This window comes from Trachemys scripta, chromosome 20 (genome assembly GCF_013100865.1).
Source record: "Trachemys scripta elegans isolate TJP31775 chromosome 20, CAS_Tse_1.0, whole genome shotgun sequence".
NCBI lineage: Eukaryota > Metazoa > Chordata > Testudines > Emydidae > Trachemys > Trachemys scripta.
In genome coordinates, this window is record NC_048317.1 from 1,586,986 (window position 1) to 1,608,459 (window position 21,474).

Genomic DNA, 21,474 nt, shown 5'->3' on the forward strand with positions numbered 1-21,474 from the left:
CCTCCCTCCTCCCCCCCCCCCGCAAAACCCTTCCCCCGGGCCACGACCCTGCCCCCCACCCACTGTGCCTCAACCTTCCCCCACCACCTTCCCTCCCCTATTCTGTCCCCTGCCCTGTCCCTTCTCCCCTCCCCCTTAACTCTGCCTTGTTTCCCTAGATCGGGTGCTGGGCGCCGGGGGGCACAATGTGCGGGACCGGGCGACCATCCGGCGGCTGAACATGTACCGGCAGAAGGAGCGCAGGTGAGGCTGGCAGCTGTCGAGGGCCTGAGCACGGGCTGGAGTGGCCCCTCCACAGTGGGCTGTCTCTTGGCTGCTGGGGGCCAGCTGAGCACCTCCCCTGGCTTGTAGCTGTGGGTGACCCAGGGCAATGGGAATCCCAGCAGTCCCATGCACTTGGGTCCAGAATAAAAGCTTTCCCAGTGGCAGCCTTGCATCGATCTTTTGGTGCAGACCTGTGCCGTGAAGGGCCACCACTCTCCTGCACCAGTAGAGCAGGTTTAAGTCTCCTCCAGGTCTTTTAGGTGGTTCCCAAACCACCAGCCTATGCTCAGTGTTATGGGGGTTGGCAGCACTTGTATAGCTTGCCAGGCCAATAAAGACTTATTGACGATTCATATTCTTGTCCTCCACCTGGGTGACCCAGATGTCTCCTAATCTGATTATGAGCCAATGGGCAGTTATTGTTTCCAGTTGTTCACCTATAGCCATAGACTTTACGTGGGATGAAAGGTTCACTGAGGGAGCAAATGTCTGTGTGTGCTCGTTCTATTGGCACTGGCACATACTGCCAAACATAACGGCTCCATCCAAATGTGCCTCGTTCAATAAAACTGATTGCCTAAAGCCTGAGGTCATATCCCTTCTTCAGTAAACTGAGTCGGTTTAGGCCTGGTCAGTACTTGGATGGCAGACTGAGATCCTGGTCACACAGGGCCCTGTGGTATGTTTGCAAGAATAACCCTGGCATCTTGGCCAAATTCCAGTGTGGGTGAGAATATGCTGGCTGACCTAAATCCTCCTGTTGTCTTAGCTATACAAGTTATTCTGCCCTTCCAAACAGTACTGTTGCTGGTAAAAGTGCCCTTGTGTATACAGTGTTTGTTTGCTTAGGGCCTTTCATTCAGACAAACCACATGGTTTTTGTATTGTCTTGGAAAGAGTGAACTGTGACCCTTGCTGTGTGTCTCTGCTGCTCATGTACTTACACAAGCTCTCATTTTTCTCTCGTAGAAACAATCGTGGTAAAGTGATTAGGCCTCTGCAGTACCAGTCCACCGTGGCACCAGGCACAGTGGCAAGAGTGGAACCAAATATTAAATGGTTTGGTGAGTGTTTCTATCTCGTGACTCAGCAAGGTTAAAATAATGGTCACTCAGATGTTCTAAGGGGATGATGTGCATAGTATGTCGCTGTTCCCTGGAACACAAGATCTGTTGGCCAAACGTTTCTAATGTGATTATTGATTTTGGGGGGGCCAACTTGAGATGCCTTAAAGATGCCTAGTTTTCAGAGGGTGGGTTCGCAGCTTTTTCTGAAAACCTGGCCCCTTGAAGGTGTATAAAATTGGAACTCCAAAATCACTGATTGCTTTTCCACATCTTGGCCACTGTTATGGGGTAAAGAGAAACTAGCTTTTCCCATTGATGAGGGAAGCACATTCCTTACCGCTGAAAGAACAGAGGCTCTTGCTTCTCATAGGGAAAGCCTTGAGTGTTGTCCATTGCAACATTTGCCCGCCAAGGTTAAGAACCTGAGTTGTCTATACTGATGGAATGGGATGCAGGAAAGTTCACGTCATGCCACTATCTTGGTTTGGTCCCTTTAATGTTTTATGACTTCTAATGTATATTTATAGAAAAGCTACAGTAAAAGCCAACAGTAGGTATTTATATACTTAGGGCAGGATTTTTAAAGGTATTTAGGTGCCTGAAGATGCAGATAGCTGCCTGGTGGGATTTCAGAGGTACCTAAATTCCTTTATAAATCTGTGCCTTGGTCCTTGCACTGAACTGTCATGCCAAGAGCAACCCCTGTGGCACTGGATTTGTTTTGATGTCCCATTTTCCCATAGGTTCTCTCCTCTTGTGTGTGTGGCCACTGTGCATACACTGTAAGTGCAGCATTCCATCTGCTTATTGGGATTCCCTGCTGTCCTGAGGCAACATAACGCAATGATGCCTTTAGAGCCCTGGGAATGCTTGTGTGGTCCTGGCTCCATATATTGCTGAAGGAACACATACACTCAATTGGAATATAGAATATCAAAACATATTTGAAACTCGTGAATACCATCTCCCTTACATTTTAGACTCTGATCAGGGAAGCCCCCTGAAGCAGGGAGTTTTCAATTGAGTCTTATTGTTTAAGAAGATTGCCCAAATAGGCACCGTTACAATTAGCATGATGCAAAGTTTGCCCCTTTCGCTCTTCTCCGCACATTAATTTAAAGCCTCCCTAATACTAATACAGAAACACAACTGCACAGCAGCACCCTTTTAAGCAGGAGGGCTGCAACAGCTCTAAATCGATGGTTGAAACCAATCTGTAATGGTGGGCTTGTGACCAGGGCAGGATTGTAAGGGTTGTAGGAATTGCCAGACTGGATCAGACATGAGGTCCATTTAGCGAAGTGTCCTGTCTCCAATAGTGGCCAGCACCAGATGCTGCAGAGGAAGATGTGTGCTGTAGGCATATGAATGATAATCCGTCTCTTTGTACCATTCATTTGCCCAATAAACAACTGGGTGTGTTGTTGCTAGGGGATGCTTTTTTAAAAGTCTCTCTAAGTGGTGGGAAGGAAAGAATGGAGTGGGCAAGTCAAGGGTTAAGTTTGATTGTGCCTCTATCCAGTGAAACCATCTGTTTTTCTCCCTGGTATTTTCAGCTCCAGACAGAGCTCTAGCGCATCACTTGGTTTGTGTGTGCCCTATGCCCAATGTGGGGACGTGTGAAGGTGCAATGTTTATTTTTCTATACCAGGAAATACTCGTGTGATCAAGCAGTCGTCTCTGCAGAAATTCCAAGAGGAAATGGAGACTGTTATGAAGGATCCATACAAAGTGGTCATGAAGCAAAGCAAGCTGCCGATGTCCCTTCTCCATGATCGAATTAGACCTCATGTGAGTATCGCTCGTTTCCTCACACGAAAGACCTGTTAAGATAGTTCTGGGCAGGAGCCTTAGTTCCTAGGTTTCTTTTCTGAAGTCATTTATGAGTGGTCATGTTATCTGTTCAGTTTGGTGAAGAGCTGTATGGTGTCCTCTAGGGGCAGACTTAATTCCCTCATTCGATGTCACGGTCTCTTCTCTGGCAGAGGAAGGATGGATGCAGCTCTCTTGGGTGCCTGCTAGTGGCACTGTGTCACCCTGAAGGAATCACTGAGTGATCTGAGCTTGCTATCCCGGTCTTATAAGCTAAGCAGCTTGCTATCCCGGTCTTATAAGCTAAGCAGTGTATCATCCTGTCAGGACTTGGGTGGGAGAGTACAGGGTGCTGCAGACAGTGTTGGTGCTGACTCCTGATATGTCTACGCTTTGAACTGGGAATGTGACGCTTCCCAGGGATACCCAGGCCTGTGAGGCACCTCACTACCACCTGCTCTTAGCGTGAGGGAGCCTTGTCTGTGCTTGCCAGGGTCAGCTCCCTGACTCTACCAGCCACAGGCAACACAAGCACTTTCCTCTCAGCCTATGCACAGTTTGCCATCTCTTTGCAGGTTAGCGATAGATACACTCCCCCTCTTGAGTCCTTTGGGCATCCCCCTGGAGTTCCCAGCCCCGGATCTACTGAACACTCACAGAATTCCCAGATCCTCTTTTCCCAAAGGAACAGTATTCCCTAGCTTACCAGTTACACTCTGGATCACCGCTCTGCTTAACACACAGCTCTTAGTTTTTTTTATAGAGAAAGCAAAATATAAGTTTATTTAACAGAACAGAGATTCAAAGGACAGCAAGCAGAAATATTGGAAACAAAGGATTAATTATAAAATCACATGTTTTAAGCAGGAGGGCTGCAACAGCTCTAAATCGATGGTTGAAACCAATCTGTAATGGTGGGCTTGTGACCAGGGCAGGATTGTAAGGGTTGTAGGAATTGCCAGACTGGATCACACATGTTCTAGAGCCTAAACTTCACTAACAAGATGTACTCTTGTCTAATAAGATATTGGTTACCACAAGTCCTTATCACAACTCTTTTCAGCCAGGATGGTTGAGACCCTCCTTTCATAAGCTTGTCTCCCCAGATGAAGGATGCCAGGGCATCTTTCTGCACCCCTAGATATATTAGACCACTCCTTTGTTCTTCACCTGTAAACAGGGTCCTTGGATGGGAACAAGTCCTTAGCCACCTACTTTAGGATAATCTGTGTCTTAATTGGTCTTGGTCTCTAAAGGCTTGGATTTTATTGAGGTTGTACAGAGTTAATTGTTTAACTTGCCATGGACCTGTAAGTAACACATCCCGGGTGAGCACTCCCTCCTTGCATTGTGGCTCCAAAATCTTATTCCTTTAACAAATCTGTTTATCAGAGCTGTCTGTGCTGTGACATTTCTACTATTCACGAAACAGCGAAATAGCCTGATATTATTTGGTAGGACACATTTCCCATGCCTTGCAGAGTAGTTACTAGCAACATTCCCATTAGTAGAAGACTTTTAACCAGACACACAACTCAAACAAGTTCAAAGAACTTTCCACTTAGTACAAAATAGAAATTAAGGCATAGTTATTGCCTCATGTTCAGTCAGCTATAGAGAGTAAATCAATACCCCGTATTCTGTTTTTCAGTACCTCTAAAATGATCCTATTTAAATGTAGCTCTGGAATCCTGCTTATGGGCAGGCAAAGGTGGTTGTAACGTTTGGCTTCTTGGTCTGGTGTTTGGTGAGAGTATGGTTCAGTGTTCTGAGTGAGAAGGCCTCACTCTGGGTTTTCATCAGGCTGCTTGTTTGCCCTTGAATATCCTCTGTGGTTCGTAGTTGATGTACTGTGAACTCAGACTGGAGCTAGCAGTACTTTGAGTGGGTTACTGCACTGGAATATTTCCCAGGGATTGGGAAGACGTATAAAATTAATATGAATGAAATAATGCAAGTGTATTTGCTGCGTGTAACCAATAAGAAGGTCTGTATTATCCATTGGGACTTAATCTCTTTTGGCAGTAAATTTGCCTTAAAGCAGTTTGTGTTAAAGTGCCAGGATAGGATGGCTGTGGCAGTTTGTTCCCATGCAATCTCTGGTTCCGGTGCTTGTGATGGCACAAGTGACAGCCTGACAATGAGGTCTTGAGGATACTGGTCTCACTCTGCTTGCCTCCTGTTGCATGATAGATCCTAACTCAAATTAGAGTAAAAAATTCCTGTGCATGTAACCTTCTTTCAGGCACATCAAGTTTTAGTTAGGATCAAGTTTCTCTTATCTAAGCTATTATTTTGGACTCTTGCTAGATGTTTTCATATGAAGACTTTCCATGTGCAACTAATAAAATTTTTACCTAAATTAAGTGAAATGTTATCTGAAACTAAAATGCACAGTAAAAAATAAGTGATTCTTTTTATCCATGAAGTAGATTCATTTCCAAGAAAATGTTGGCATTTGTAGCTGGTCTAAAATAAAAACTATGAATTTGAGCATGATTATTCTTGACAAAATCTGTGAATTTGGCGAGATTTGTGCACTTGTTAGAAAAACAAAGGACTGATCAAAGATAAGTTTAATTTTCATCATTGTAGTCTCAATTATATTTGACTAAGTTTATAATAAAAGAAATGAAACACAGTTCTTTGGCAAGTGTAACATAATTTTGTTTGCTTTCCTTTTTATTAAACAACTATTCTTGTATTTCTCAAAGGGAGTTAAAAAAAAAACTTGACTCATCCAGATAGTGCATACAACTCTTCTTGTGACAGCTCTTTGTATGTTTTGAGCCATGGTAAAGTTAAATCATGTTTTTATTACTTTTTACCAACCTATCTTCCCTCAGAATTCCAAAGTCCACATTCTTGACACAGAAACTTTTGAAACGACTTTTGGCCCCAAATCGCAAAGGAAAAGACCAAATCTTTCTGCGAGTGATGTGCAGTCTCTTCTGGAGAACGCTGAGGCCTCCGCAGGGACCTATGACCAGGGCAAGGACCGAGACCTGGTGATGGAAGATACTGGAGTGAGGTAAAAAGCTGGGCGGAGTTAGTTACAGTCAGTGTTTAAACTCCCTAAGAGCAACGCATGTTTTAGTTTTACCTTGGAAAATGTCCACTGTGCTACTCGTACTGGACACCTTTTGGGGGGCCTAGAGAAAATAAGAGGCTGAGGGGAGCTAGACTATTTAAGGTGTCCAACGTGGTCAATATTTGACTTGGATTTTTTCTCTTGCCGTCTGTGTGCCTGCATAGTTCACCTAGTGGCTGCTTCCATGTGCATGTACCTTCAAGTGTAATTCATGATGCATGACATCTCTGAATATGTACCAAGGGTGTCTTGAGAGTAACAGGAGCCCAGTAGGTGCACAAATACAGGCACATGAAAAGGTATATCTTGTTGGAACCGCTTTATGGGTATTCCTTCTGCATATTCCTAGGCTGATAAGGACTGTAAAACCCAAGTATTTGTCACTTTGGCCTCATCTCCTGTGTGTGCAGATAGTGTCAGAGAATGCATCCTCCAGGTCTTTCAGCTGCTGACATGTGTTTGATAATCCACTTCTTAGGGATGAAGCACGAGAGGAGATCTACAAGAAAGGACAGTCCAAAAGAATCTGGGGTGAGCTTTACAAAGTAAGTGTAATCATGCAGAGGTTGAGAGAGATTCATACATTTGAATTCCCACGACTTGCTCATGGGAGGTGATTTGAAATTGGTGATCCCTCAGCCAAATGCAGCAGCACACCAGCCTGCACAAACTAGTCACTCCATAGAACAGTGATTGGGATGGCTCTGTGAAGACCCTTTGTTGATGGAGCTGGACTGTAAAAACCAAGTGTGGGTGTAGCAGCATTCCCTTCTTCTTAGCATATGTACAACATGCCTCAGGTGGCACGTGACTAGAATTTATCATCAAACTTGGTCCACAGGTTGGATCATTAACTTCCCCGGCCCGGGCACTGATGGGGAGCGTGACATGAACGTTGATCCATATCCCCCAGCATTCCTATGGTTAAAGCTCACTGGAACCATACAATAGATGATGGTTTCCCTTATAAGGAAGGGTGGCAGGTATTTTGCTTGCCTGCCTGCTCTCTCGTCAGCCTGTTCAAGAGTCTAATTTGAAACTTGACCTCTCTTAACCACGAGGTCTGGTACCACCGTGCAACAGCAATTGGAACATGGGAGAAGAAAGGTGTAAAAGGATAGAGATTCCCACAGTCTTCACTCAGACTGACCTTGAACCCCTACCTTAAGGGGACAGAGATCTCATAAGCATACAACCTAGTGGGTGACTGTCAGGGTTAAGGCACAAACCTTCCCCGGGTCTTCATCTGAATGGTTTATCTGTAGTGATGTCAAGGTTGTTTAGGCTAAAACATCAAATTCCGGTATTTTGGCAGGGCTTCCTCTGGAAGGCTCTGACCTTCAGCTCCCTCTGAGTCACATGGACTGCTAGAGGAATGGGAAAGAGCCAAGGTTAGAGCGGTAACAGGACCAGATGTGCATCCTCTTAGTTACTGCTAGACTAACGTGACGTTGCTCGTCTGCTTCTTGCTCTGAGTTTCTGAATGCAGCTTATAACCTGTACAGCCACCTCTCCACTTAGCGACCTTGTAAAAGTGCTGAGAATGATAAGGCAACCTGAACAGATTTCAATTAAATGGGTGCCAAAAATGCAAGAAATAGATAGGGAACAAATTCACTTGGCCCTGAATCAAGCCATATGACTGCTCCCTGTTGCAGGTGGTTAGCTGACTGACTGCACGTTCCCCCTTGTTTCTTGCGTGTTAATATTGATTCAAGAAACATTTTTTCATCATGATCACCTATAAAATGGTGGTAGTGATTTTGGAATTGGCCTGCTAGAAGTGCGTTTGTACTCCATTCAAGGTTTTACTAGTGCCTCTCTACTGTTACTCTCACCTTCTTGTCAACTGTCTGTGATGGGTCACTCTCTTACCACTTCAAAAGTTATTTTTCCTCCCTTGGTATCCTGCTGTTAATTGATTTATCTCATTAGACTGACCTCACACTTGGTAAAGCAACCCCCATCCTTTCATGTATTTATACCTGCTCCTGTATTTTTCGCTTCATGCATCTGATGAAGTGGGTTCTAGCCCATAAAAGCTTATGCCCAAATAAATTTGTTAAGTCTCGAAGGTGCCACAAGGACGCCTTGTTGTTTTTGCTGTGAAACGATTGCTCTTCAACTTGATTGATTGCTGGAAACAGTGCCAGTAAAGGAACACGATCAGGTGGCGTAGGCTCCACATTTAGGTGTAGCGTTTTACAAAATCAAAGTGACTCTCTACTAGTTTATGCAGAGTCATTTTAATTCTGTTTATTAAGGTGATTAATTAGAGCCTTTCCCTGGAGTGTTTGCAACCAAACTGTCACAGCATCTTCCTTGCACACAGGAAGCCAGTGACATTCTATATACACAGAGTAACTTCACTGTCCGCCACGGCTTCAGTGGGAAAAGTAAACCCCTTGGATGTTAGTTGGTTTGACTAACCAAAGGGATAGTGCGAGTTGCACACGGAGCGGGGGAAAATATAAGTGTTTTTAGCTTGCCCATTTCCCCTTAAAAGTGCTGCATTAGCTTTCAGCCTGAGGGTCCAAACTCCTCTCTCTCCATGGATTTTCAGGTGATTGATTCGTCTGACGTTATTGTGCAAGTTCTTGATGCTAGAGATCCTGTTGGGACTCGTTCCCCACATGTCGAATCTTACCTCAAAAAGGAGAAACCGTGGAAACATCTCATTTTCGTCCTGAACAAATGTGATCTTGTCCCTACTTGGGCCACCGTAAGTACTGTCCTTCCTGCAGTGCTTTGGGTTTTCTTTGGGGGGTATTGTAGCCCATGCTCTGGTGCAAGTGTCAGTCCTCATGCTACAGGGCACAATGTAACTGTGATCAGTGGGAACTCCTCTAGGATTTCCTGCCATCAGAGTAGCAGTTACACTGCAAATGCCTCCAAGTTTTGCTTAGCTGATCAACAGTCACCAGCCACAAACTCTCTACTTCCTCTGGCTGGTTGTAACAGTTCAGCTTTTTTCTTGCGAGTATGCTAAGTGTTAGTCCTCTTAAGAGCTAGCCTGTTTTATATTGTTCAGCTAATTGGGTTTAGCTAGCAATGAACATTTTTGGAGAATTGTCTTGCATGTATAAAATGGAAGACAAAGCATTTACTGTCGGGTTTGAGAAACAATTCAAAGATCTTTGAATTTGCTGTTTCCTTAGCAAATCAATTGTTTGAAACCCAGCCCTGTGATCAGGCTAAGTCGCTGCATGCGTTTTTCTGGGTCTGTAGCATGAACCTCCTCGCTCAGCAGTGTGCTTTCTCTCTAGAAACGCTGGGTTGCAGTCCTCTCCCAGGATTATCCGACACTTGCTTTCCACGCCAGTCTCACAAATCCCTTTGGCAAAGGAGCCTTCATACAGCTGTTACGGCAGTTCGGAAAGGTACATAACAGGTTTTTAGTTTTTTTTTTTTTCTCTTAGTTGCTGGGCTTCAAGGTGGAAAATGTCTTTCTGCAGCAGCCTAGATGCTGGGCTATCCATATCAGTGGCTGACTCCACCTGTGAAGAGCCCTTCTTTGGGGAGTGATTGGAACGTGTTCCCTGTTTATTGGGAGTTATTGAGAAATGTGCAACACAACTCAGGCAGGCTCAAAACCCAGTCTGACCAGCACAGTCTGACCCAGATACATACTGGCCAGGGGGTGTCGTCTCTAGGCACCCAGGAAACTTCCATTAATACTACCTAGGAATACATAAGCATGTAGAGGGGAAGAATGTACTTGTGCGGCTCCTTTATGCCCTGCAAATTGGTACTATCCCATGAAGATGATGCCTCTTTGAAGTATTCATCTTCTTGAGAGAGACAAGTCAACAGAATAGTTTCCTTTGTAGAGGATTGCTTTCCTCTCGAGTCCCACATCTGTGTCTTTATCTTGTCGACAGATTCCTATTTATATTTGTTTTTCAACCCAAGTGCTTTTTAACTTAAGACATCGATGAGTAATTTCATAGCAGCTGAAAACACAAGTGACTCATTTCTGACTCTTCAAACAAAGGTTATGGAATATTTCCTTCAGCACTTGAAATCAGCTCTTTGAAGGCCTGTTAGCTGTAATAAATTTCTTTTATTAGAGCAGGGGTCTCAAACACGCAATGCGGCCTGCGGAGTTAATTCCTGCAGCCTGCCAAGCTCCCCCCGCCCCTGAGCACACCGCATGCCCGCTCCTCCCAGCACTTCCCGCTGCCAAACAGCTGTTTGGCGGCACTTAGGACTTTCCAGGAGGTAGGGGTGAGGAGCGGGGATGCGGCGCGCTCAGGGGAAGAGGCGGGGCCAGGGCAGGGTTTTGGTTAAGGGGTTGGAATAGGGGCAGGGAGGGTGCGGAGTTGGGGCGGGGGCTTTGGGGAAGGAGTTGGAATGGGGACAGGGAAGGGGTGGGAAGAGGTGGGGCAGGGGCGAAGCCTCATGGAAGGGGTGGAATGGGGGCTTTGCAGGCACAAATCAACACAGCGTCCCATCACAACACACATTTGCCCACCCTCACTCATACTTGCCACTTAGCCACTCAAGTTTATGGTAAGTCCTTTGCTAGTAAGTATATATTGGGCTACAATGCATTAAGTCACTAGAAAAATCACTGTAAGATGCTATACAATTTAAGGATGTAGAAAAAAGGTACACCTCTACCCCGATATAATGCTGTCCTTGGGAGCCAAAAAATCTTACCACATTATAGGTGAAACCGCGTTATATTGAACTTGCTTTGATCCGCCGGAGTGCGCAGCCCCCCTCGGAGCCCTGCTTTACCGTGTTCTATCCAAATTCGTATTATATTGGGTCGCGTTATATCGGAGTAGAGATGTATATATTATATGAGAAACAGTATGTGACCCTGTAATTAAAAGATGACGTGATAACATATCGTCTCAAAGGGGCGGAGAAAAAGTTGTGTGTGCAACCCTGATTTTGGCACATGTGCTTAACTGTGCAGTCTTAACATTCTCTTAGTGTCGTTTTTTGTATGGAATGTGGTATGATTTGCAAGCAACACTGAGATTGGTTTCTTCTCAGGGTATCAAACCTAATATTGATGCTCTGGTTGATGCAAAATGCTGCCAGCTAAGTGGCCAAAAATGAAATGATGTCAAAATTAGCACTGACTTTTCGCATTACAGTTTTTAAAAAGTTAATACATTGACTTTTAATAGCATGTTGTATTACTCTTCATTTTTTTCATTTTTGACTATACTTTTGTATCGTATGAAAAGGTTTGTGATGCGGCCCTTGGGCCAATGTACTAGTCCTCATGTGGCCCTTGTGGTGATTTGAGTTTGAGATCCCTGTATTAGAGGGACCCTGTTCCTTGTGATCAGGTTTGCGTTGGGACTGTATCTGCGCTCCATTTCTCTAAGAGGAGAGGAATTGCTGAAAATTCACATTTTGGAATTTTAATAGCAATCGTGCATTTCTCTACAAGGCATTCATAAATGTGTGTAATTTCTTAACAGTTGCACACAGACAAGAAACAGATCAGCGTGGGCTTCATTGGCTATCCAAACGTTGGCAAGAGCTCAGTGATCAATACGTTACGATCCAAGAAGGTCTGCAACGTGGCCCCCATTGCCGGTGAAACAAAGGTAGGTAGGCCATGAAAGAACCTTGGCCTTTGGGCAGGTAAGAGTTCCTAGACACAGAATATAAATGTAATCCCTGGGGCAAACCATGGGCTTGAATTTATGCAAAAATACATGGACATAATGTCACCACCTGGTCCGGTCCTGCTGTCTGGATGGACACCAGTCTTGGGATGGGATCTAGCCTCTGAATCCCACATAGTGCTCAGCTTCCTGGGGTGGGCAGTGGCTGTCACTGTCTTGAGCTCTGGGTCGCTTAGTCCCTCAGGTTCATAAATTGCAGAGCCCGTTTTAAGGGTCGCTTCATACCTTTAAAATGCAGAATCCAAGGCTGTTTGTGAAGAAGGGTAAAGCAGGAGGACTGTTGGTCTCTTGCAGGTCTGGCAGTACATCACCTTGATGCGGCGGATCTTTCTCATTGACTGCCCAGGTGTAGTTTATCCATCGGAGGATACAGAAACTGACATTGTGCTGAAGGGAGTGGTGAGTATCTGCTGAGAATGCTGGAAAGGCCCGTTTTTCTACAGTTGATGCACTTGGTTTGAAGAGATTTTAATACTGACTTCCCTCACCCCAGGGACAACTTGTGATCTGTACATATGACACACTTCAGAATGGGGATGAGGCTGAGGGCAGTAATCATGCTGTTTGGTCTGACCATAGGATGGGGTAGAGTTCCAGGAGCCGAAGCAGTGTGCACACATATGATATCTTAGTTAACGTACAGAGTAAAGGGAAGTTTTACACATTTAAAGTGAACCAGGGCGTCTTGGGGCAGGCGGGGTGGGGTGAGGAGGGTGATGTTTGACCCTTCATTAAAATCTCTGCATTGCTTGGGACTCTGTAGAATTTCTGCAGTATTAGAGCATAACAAAGTGCTGCCTTTCCCTTTACAATCAAGCTAGAAGAGTTTCCATTGTGGTTGGGAGGAGGAAGTTAGAGAGGAATTGTTGAGGCTGAAATCAGTTGCGGCTGTGCTTGCCCAGAGCATCTGAGCCTTTGAATTTTGTCTGACCCACAGTGATGCTCACAGCTGCTGGCTCTCTTTCCCCCTCGTTTTTAGGTCCAAGTTGAAAAAATAAAGAGCCCTGAAGACCATATCAGTGCAGTGCTCGAAAGAGCGAAGCCAGAGTACATCAGCAAGACATACAAAATTGATACCTGGAAAAATGCAGAGGATTTCCTTGAGAAGCTAGCCTTCCGGACTGGAAAACTGTTAAAGGTGAGCCAGATTAAAACACAGTCTGCATTTTCACAGCTCTCTGTAACCTTGGGTGAGTGGGGAGTGTTTGAGTAAAGTCCCACATTATACATAGGGAATTCATCTCTCCAAGCTCCTTTGAGGTGAGGTGATGGGTACATTTGCCCTTGTGAGTTCAGACACAAATGGTTACTGTCTATTCCAGGGTGGAGAACCTGACATGCAGACTGTGAGCAAAATGGTCCTCAATGACTGGCAGAGGGGCCGTATACCATTCTTCGTTAAACCACCGAATGCAGAGCCAGGCCCTCAGGTGAGAACACTTACTTCCATTCCTGCAGACGTGGTAACCCACTTCCCTTTTGCACACCATTTCTTAGCAGCTTCACTAGCATAGCTGAGAGTGGCTTTCCCTCAGTGTTTCAGGTAATGCTCATTTGAATTCATTAAACAGAGAGAACACACAGCAGGAATGTAGCAATGTCCTGACTGGTTATTTTAGTTGGTTTGTTATTGGCTAACGTGCAAACATTTCAGCAACTTTCACAATATTAACTGGTGGTTAATTTGGGTGGCAAATAAATTTTCTTTTCCAAAGAGATGATTGGAAAGTTGTTTACAGGATTAGAGTTTGTTTTGCAGTAAGTATAACCATTCAGGACAGTGGCCCCTCTCTGTGGTCCACCAAGAGCATCCACCCTTAGGCCCTGGCCATCACCTGTCTTAGCTGGAGACCTGCATCTCTCCCTTCTGACCAGGGTATTTCCAGGCTGTACTGTTCCCTACCTACACTGTCAATTCTCCGCGTTTAAGCAGGCTTGCTCTGCTTTTCTCCTCAGAGGCTATAAACAGCATAATTGCCCATAGTTAAGTTACCACACAGCTCTTTCTAAGCAAGCACACTTATTCTTAAGATGAAAGAGAAAACACACAAACTACAGAGAAAACACACAAAAAACAATAAAAGAACCTACTTGCATGCTAATACGCTTACCAGAGATCACGCCAACTCCAGCAAGGGCTCTGGCAGGTGATCAGTCCTTCAAACCCCACACAGGGGTTTTTCTGGGGTCACACGTTCATAATAGGTGTTAGCTTAGAACAGGCATCCCCATGGGTCTGTGAGACACACCTCTATACAGTTTGAGACTTAGATCTGTGAATAAGTAATTCACAGACAATGGGCTCCTTTTTGGGGTAAAGCCTAACCACAGGGGTTACGTGTGCATACGCCTCCCCTTAGAGGTTTCCTGGGAAACCCACTTAACTTTGAAAGTTCACTTTGTTTCAAATGGTGCTTTGAACTCTTATCTGATATGTAGCACATGAATTACTTATTCGGTAGTTCCTGAATTGCAGTGACTCTTGGATTGTTTCCAGCTTTTGCCACTCAGTAGCAACTGTGGATATTTTTACCACTAATTTGTTTTTTAAGGGATTGCATTATGGCCAGTCCCAGTTGATAGCCCTGTGACCCTTGATGGAGTTTCTGGAATTGTGCACTCTTTCAGGATTACTTGTTTTTTGAGAAATGTAAGTGAATGTGAATTGCTGTGGTACGTAAGGGATAGAGGGTCCATTCTGTAATATGCAGTAACTGAAGGCAAATTATTTGAAGATAGAACAGGAGTACTTGTGGCACCTTAGAGACTAACAAATTTATTAGAGCATAAGCTTTTGTGGACTATAGTCCACTTCTTCGGATGCATACCATATTTGAAGATACTAATTGTTTGAGTCAATTTACTGTCTCAACTTCCCTACCTGAGACTATGGCTGGACAAAAGGTCACATGGCTGATTTGGTACAGATTGTTGGTGGTCAAAGTGCATTTGAATGTAATGGGGTAATGGCTGTTTAAGATCTTGCCTGTAGGTGAAATCCCTGGGGTGCAAGTCTCACCTTCCTTTCTCTTGTTTATAGCCCTCATCTTCTTTAGAAGTAGCTGCAGTGCCAAGCCAAGCTGACAGTGATGAGCAGAGCTCAGAGGCTGTAGCTTCGAACACGGAATTGGTAGAGGAAGGGGAGAACAAAGCGAACGCAGAAATGAAGCAACTCATGTCTCACGTCCGGCAGAACTTTGGGAAGATTAATGTGGCAACTCCTTTCTTGGAAGAAGACCTGGTTCCTGTAGATATGTCAGATATTGACAAGATGGACAGCGATCCTTCTGGAGGAGAGGAGGAGGAAGAGGAAGAAGAAGAACAGCAGCAAAACTTAGCTGAGGATGACTCCAGCTCCCATAGAGAAGCTGCCAGGGAGGGCTCCAAGGCAGTTATTAAGGTTTTGGAGGAAAAGATTGCAAAATACAAAAAATTCCTGGACAAAGCCAAAGCCAAGAGATTCTCAGCAATAAGGTATTGGATTCTGTTCAGTTTTGAGAGTAAAGAATTGCACAGGAGAAAAGACCGGGCTGAATTCAGTCCTGTTACTGGGTTCGCTGAGTCACATTTCATTCAACTGCTTCCCTGTGTGTTAGGATTTCTATTCTGGGTCAATATATTCACCTTAATTGAATAATCTTCTCTCAAAACCAAACATTTACTTAGCTGAACTTCAAATGAGGCTTATTTATCATCTTAAAAACATCTAATGCTCTGACCTTTATGGGAAAACAGCTCCTTTTGCTGTCATGAGTGAGTTAGTATTCTATTTTTGCTAGCCTGGGCTGATTTACTTTGCTCTATGCTCACGTCTTCAGCTCTCAGGAGGGAAATGAGCCGGTGGAAAAGCCATAGTTTGCCTCATTTTGGTGTCCTTAGTCAAAGGCCCTTAGAATCACTGAACTATACCACATAGCTAAGCTAGAACCAGTTACACTGAGATCATGCTTGATCTTTGATGTAGAGAGGCCAGCGGTTGTAGACATGCATGCATCCCTGAGACCTGTCTGGTGGATACTGCTGGCCCAGTTTGGGCATAACTGGGTTTGCATGGATAGTTGGAGATCTCCCACCAACTTTGTGCAGGATAAAGGGGATGGGGACCAGGCAGGGTTGGCAATTTTCCAGAAAAACTGGTTTAGGACGGACAGCTCTGCTCTGGTTTCAACCCAGTTAAAACCGGGAAACTGGTAAAAATAAAATATACTCATGAAAATTATTGAAAAGTATTTAGCAACTTGATAATAGTTTTGCAATGCATATAATATTGAAAACTGAAATAAGTTGTGACATTTTCCTTGAAGAAAATACTGACCCAAATAGCACAGCCATTCTGATGTTTAGTATTATATTACATCTATTAGTGTTACACCCACTGCAGTTTTACTCTTTATTTGTAAATCCTAAATAAATCTCTGAATCTGCTGCCTTATGTAATCACCATTTCAGTGTGTAACTAAAACAAAGTGTAATCCAGTGTGCAGTAACAAAACAGTTTTTAAACCAGAAAATGTCTTGAACTGGGATTAACTCGTTTTTCATGGGGCAGTAGAAACCACCTCTGGTCCATACCACACCCTCCCTGGTATTATGGATGACTTTCACTCTCCTTGCAAGGAGACGGGCCATGGAGACAAGATTATTTGAGCATCTATTTCCTGAATGTGGCTGAAGCTTATGACTTTGCTGGTGTTTTGGCTACTAGGATCTATGGGGGAGTTGACACAGTTCCCAGAGCTGCTAATACTCTTCGTAGTATCGTAGAAATGTAGGACTGGAAGGGACCTCAGTAGGTCATCTAGTCCAGTCCCCTGCGCTGAGGCAGGATTAAGTCTTATCTAGACCATCCTTGACAGGTGTTTGTCTAAACACTGCTCTTAAAAACCTGACAGAGATTCCACAACCTCCCTAGGTAATTTGTTCCTGTGCTTAACTACCCAACAGTAAGGTTTTCCTAAAGTCTAACCTAAATTTCCCTTGCTGCTATTTAAGCCTGTTATTTGTTGTCCTGGCCTCAGTGGTTAAAGAGAAAAATTTATCACCCTCCTCTTTATAACAACATTTTATGTACTTGAAAACTGTTATGCCCTCCTTAGTCTTCTCCAGACTGAAGAAACCTGATATTTTCAATATTTCCTCGTAGGTCATATTTTCTAGACCTTTAATCATTTTTGTTGCTCTCTCATGCTGCCGTCTTCTCGATTTTCATGCATGCAGAGGAGTTTGGATAAGATAGACTGTCTGGCAATAATGGACTTTCTAGGTCTTAGCCAGAGGGCAGAGGAGAGCCCCCAGCAAAGCCATATGACCGTGTGCACGTTTCGGGTATCTTGCAGACTTATATGAATTGTTAAGAAGACTCTGGTTTTAGAAGTGGCTTTTTGCTGAGCACCATGGGCACTGTTTGTTTAGATGCACCTATAGAAAAGGTGGTATCATGGTGCTATTTAGGGCTAGCACGATCCCATGAGAATGTCTCTCTGCTTTATCTGTTGTAGAATCCCCAGAGGGCTCAGTGAAAAGGTATTCACAACATCGGAGCAGAAGTCTGAAGAAACCAAAGAACCAGAGGCCAGAGGTAACATGAAATGGTCTAGGTATGCCCCAGGTCATAGCGCAGAAACCCTGAAAAATGGGGCCATTTACTGCTAGTCTCTGGGGCCAGTTTCTTCTTTCCCTAAAACTATTTAAAACTTGCTGATGAGCTAATCCAACTTGAGGGCTCCCTGCAAAGCTGCAGGTTGTTCTTGTTTCAGAGCTCTCACCTGTTTGTCCAGGTTGTGACGTGTTCTGCCCCCTCTGGCTGTGCGAATGAGGGCCAAGGGGTGGTGAAAGAGTCCTGGTATGTTTCAGGCGTGGATGGGGTTGATGGATAGCTCGTGTAGCACTCCCTGTACTTGGCAATAGTCCTGGCCCAGCAGTTTCCCTTCCCAGGGAAACATGGTGAGGCTTGATCTGATGGCTTCCAAGATCCTGTTTCCCTTGCAGGTACCACTGAGAGGGCTTGATTTGGGAGTCAAGGTTTGAAATCAGCAGATGGGGATTTGACTCTGACACAATGGGTGTGCAGTGGAGTTGTCCCATTAGAAAGAATCTTGCACAGCGCTTTGAAAATCCGCCCTTAATAGCAGCTTTTATATCAAATGTCAAATAGTTCTCTGACAAAACAGGCCACATGTATTACAAATGTGGCTGGTGCAACTCTGGCATTGTTCCATGTGCTGAAACGCAGGATTGGCATGGAGCCAGCTGCCTCGACCTATGCAAACGGAGATCGGTGCTGGAAGGTGTCTCTGACTGTTTAAAATACTGCTCTTAGGGTGCACCAAAAAGGGAAAGAAAAGGAAAGCACAAGAGGAGGAGGAGGAGGATGCCCTTCAGGGTAAAAAGCCGTGCAAGAAGCTCACATCCAAAGAAGTAAGTGTTACCACCTATACTCCCAGCTGCAGAGGGCAGGGAATGGACGCTTTGGCTCCTTTCAGATACCTCAGCTTCTTGCATGTCAAAGCTTTGGGGATGGTCTTGGGAGGTGTGGGTGATGCACAGTGCCTCTGCTCGGCACTGGCAGAGCAGTTGATCTACATGGCCTTCCCTCTGGCCAACAGTAACAGTCGTGATGTGCTCACAGGTGACCAGGCCTCCTGGGCGTGGATGAGGAGTCTGCATACATGGGTGAGAGGGAGGGAGTCGAAAGGGAGAATTCTCCTCTGGATGTTCTGTCTGCTTTGTGTGTGAAACACACCGATGACAGAACGGGGGTCGGTGCGCTGGGAGTGGGGGGAAGAATTAGGCCCCAAGGAAGCAAGAGTCAATGGATGCTCCATTGTGTGGTCAGCTCCCACCTTCACAACTAAAACGTCTAGTGCTGTTGATCCCTGGGTGCTGCAGTAAAGTCTGAAAGGATCATCCTGGTGTAATATGTGAATCAACCCCATGAATGCAATTCTAGGTCTCAAACACAGTCACTTCAATATGACATGACTGATATAGCAAATCTCCCTTCAGGGCCTTGCCATGGGAGGCAACCTGCTTCAGTTGATAGGGCATGAAACTGGGAGCCAGGTGATCTGGTCCAGGCTCATTTACCTATCTCTGTCATGCACTTTGAGATCTGTACAAGAAGAAATCTATATGCGAAATCTTATTCGTGCCATTTAAAGCTCATGGTGAAGAATTTATTTCTGATCACTTAATTTCAAAGTGAAGAATGTGATAAAAGCCAAACAAAATAAGCTCTGCCGAATGTGTTGGTTTTACTATGTGTGACTGCATCTCTTTGCAGAGGAGAAGAGCTGAGAGGCAGCAGCACACCAAGAAAGTTGGGGTCCGATACTATGAAACTCACAATGTGAAAAATAAGAACCGGAACAAGAAAAAAAGTGACTCGGAGGGACAGAGATCAAAACACAAGAAATTTAAACATAAGCAATAACTGGGGCTTTTATTAAATTTAACATAAACCAGTGCCTCTCACTAGCAGTTTTTTCTTCATGTACAACTTGCATTTCTAAATTCAAAGCCCAGCCATCTGTCTTGATACAGTGATAGATGAACATAAGAACGGCCATACTGGGTCAGACTAAAGTTCCAGCTAGCCCAGGGTCCTGTCTTCTGACAGTGGCCAATGCCAGGTGCCCCAGAGGGAATGAACAGAGCAGGGAATCATCAAGTGATCCATCCCGTCGCCCATTCCCAGCTTCTGACAAACAGAGGCTAGGGACACCATCCCTGCCCATCCTGGCTAATAGCAATTGATGGACCTATCCTCCATGAACTTATCTAGTACTTTTTTGAACCCTGTTATAGTCTTGGCCTTCACAACATCTTCTGGCAAAGAGTTCCACAGACTCTGTGCTGTGTGAAGAAATACTTCCTTTTGTTTGTTTGAAATCTGCTGCCTATTAATTTCATTTGGTGACGCCTAGTTTTTGTGTTATGAGAGAGTAAACACTTCCTTATTTACTTTCTTCACACCAATCATGATTTTATAGCCCTCTATCATATATCCCCTTAGTCGTCTCTTTTCCATGCTGGAAAGTCCCAGTCTTATTAATCTCTCCTCATACAGAAGCCATTCCATACCCCTAATTATTTTTGTTGCCCTTTTCTGAACCTTTTCCAATTCCAATAGATCTTTTTTGAGATGGGGTGACCACATCTGCATGCAGTATTCAAGATGTGGTTGTACATGGATTTACATAGGTATATCTCCATATATTACCTCTATCACATAGAACTGGAAGGGACCCCGAAAGTTCATTGAGTCTAGCTCCCTGCCTTCACTAGCGGGACCAAGTACTGATTTTGCCCCAGATCCCTAAGTGACCCCCTCAAGGATTGAACTCACAACCCTGGGTTTAGCAGGCCAATGCTCAAACCACTGAGCTATCCCCCTCCCTGTGTCATCACATTTGCTTCATGGTCTCTCTCTGCAAATGAGTACATGGTATTTCCACAACAGCTCTGTGTAAAAGTGCCCTGGCTAACATTAGTCTATGCTGTGATCTAGCACCAAATTAAAACCTAGAAATATATTTACAAAATTGTTTTGGAGAAGGGGTGAACTGAGTTAAGAGCTGCAGTTTGCTGTTTATGCAGGAGTCTCTAAACATCATAGTGTTGGAATAGTGGAAGTGATTGCTTGAATTCATGCCATAGGTTAAGCTTTCTACCTCATTTGAGGTTAGCCGTGTATTCAAGATAAACAGTGCCTCTAACTTCATTAACTGCCACTTACTCTGCTAGCCATGTCTCTATCATGAAACAACCACACAATTAGGCACTCTTCAGCACAACTGCTTGCTAAGAGACCAGGGGAACGGGAAAGGAAGGGCTATGGCAGATGAAGAGACACTGGAAATGTGTCTGAGGCAGGGGTGCATTCACAGGGCTTCCAGCCTACTAGCTGTTTTTAATCAGATGAAATTTTATTAAGGGCCATGTTTGTTGTGGGATTTGAAGTAGGAGCAGCACTTATGTTCTAGTGCCTTTGTCAGAATAAGGTCCTGTTTTCCAGAGTAACAAATTATCATGGCCATGGAAATGGTAGTAATGGGAATCTTTATTGGAAATCAAAGGAATGGCATAAAGTTAAGGAGTGAACCTGGAAATTCTCAGCTCTGCATGTGCAAGGTTATCTTGCTGGGAGTTCTAATCACTGCTAAAACCAAACATTTGTCCACTTCATGGGATATTTAGCCATCCTCAATTCTTGAGCATCTGAATGACACATGCCTTGGAAGCGTTCTTGTGTCTTTGGAGCTACAGAATCACTGGGCCCTGCTCTTACTTAAAATGAATCCCTTGTCTTAATTCCTTGCTTGAGTGAGTAACCACTTTGCAGCTTTTCAGGATCACAGCCCCCAAGAGTGATTCTGGCAAAGGAATGAGCCTGGGATAAATTAAATTTCAGGCTGAAAATGAGCAAGGAGAAACTGAAGCAGTAACAGGAAATACTGGCTAATTAGGTCATTCACAAAATGGAAGTCTCTGCAGGAGACTAAAGTCTCCAGTGTTGGACTTCTGCCACTATTCAGTAGGAAGCAGTTCAGTAGCAGGGACTAGTGATCACATTGACCTTTCTTAG

General features: G+C 44.5%; 1 protein-coding gene across 1 annotated transcript in view; it reads left to right on the forward strand.

Moving 5' to 3' along the window:
• The window catches only part of GNL2 (G protein nucleolar 2), a 24,587-nt gene extending 5,232 nt beyond the window's left edge, over positions 1–19,355 (forward strand). Inside the window, exons 2-16 of the mRNA XM_034754151.1 lie at positions 159–243; positions 1,234–1,328; positions 2,983–3,122; positions 5,990–6,174; positions 6,713–6,779; positions 8,798–8,956; positions 9,501–9,614; positions 11,679–11,807; positions 12,183–12,287; positions 12,868–13,026; positions 13,211–13,318; positions 14,929–15,362; positions 17,387–17,466; positions 18,208–18,305; positions 19,171–19,355. Of these exons, the coding sequence (XP_034610042.1) occupies positions 159–243; positions 1,234–1,328; positions 2,983–3,122; positions 5,990–6,174; positions 6,713–6,779; positions 8,798–8,956; positions 9,501–9,614; positions 11,679–11,807; positions 12,183–12,287; positions 12,868–13,026; positions 13,211–13,318; positions 14,929–15,362; positions 17,387–17,466; positions 18,208–18,305; positions 19,171–19,320 (2,108 nt within the window). The 3' untranslated portion in view covers positions 19,321–19,355. The remainder of the gene's footprint in view (positions 1–158; positions 244–1,233; positions 1,329–2,982; positions 3,123–5,989; positions 6,175–6,712; positions 6,780–8,797; positions 8,957–9,500; positions 9,615–11,678; positions 11,808–12,182; positions 12,288–12,867; positions 13,027–13,210; positions 13,319–14,928; positions 15,363–17,386; positions 17,467–18,207; positions 18,306–19,170) is intronic.
• Positions 19,356–21,474: the final 2,119 nt, after the last annotated feature.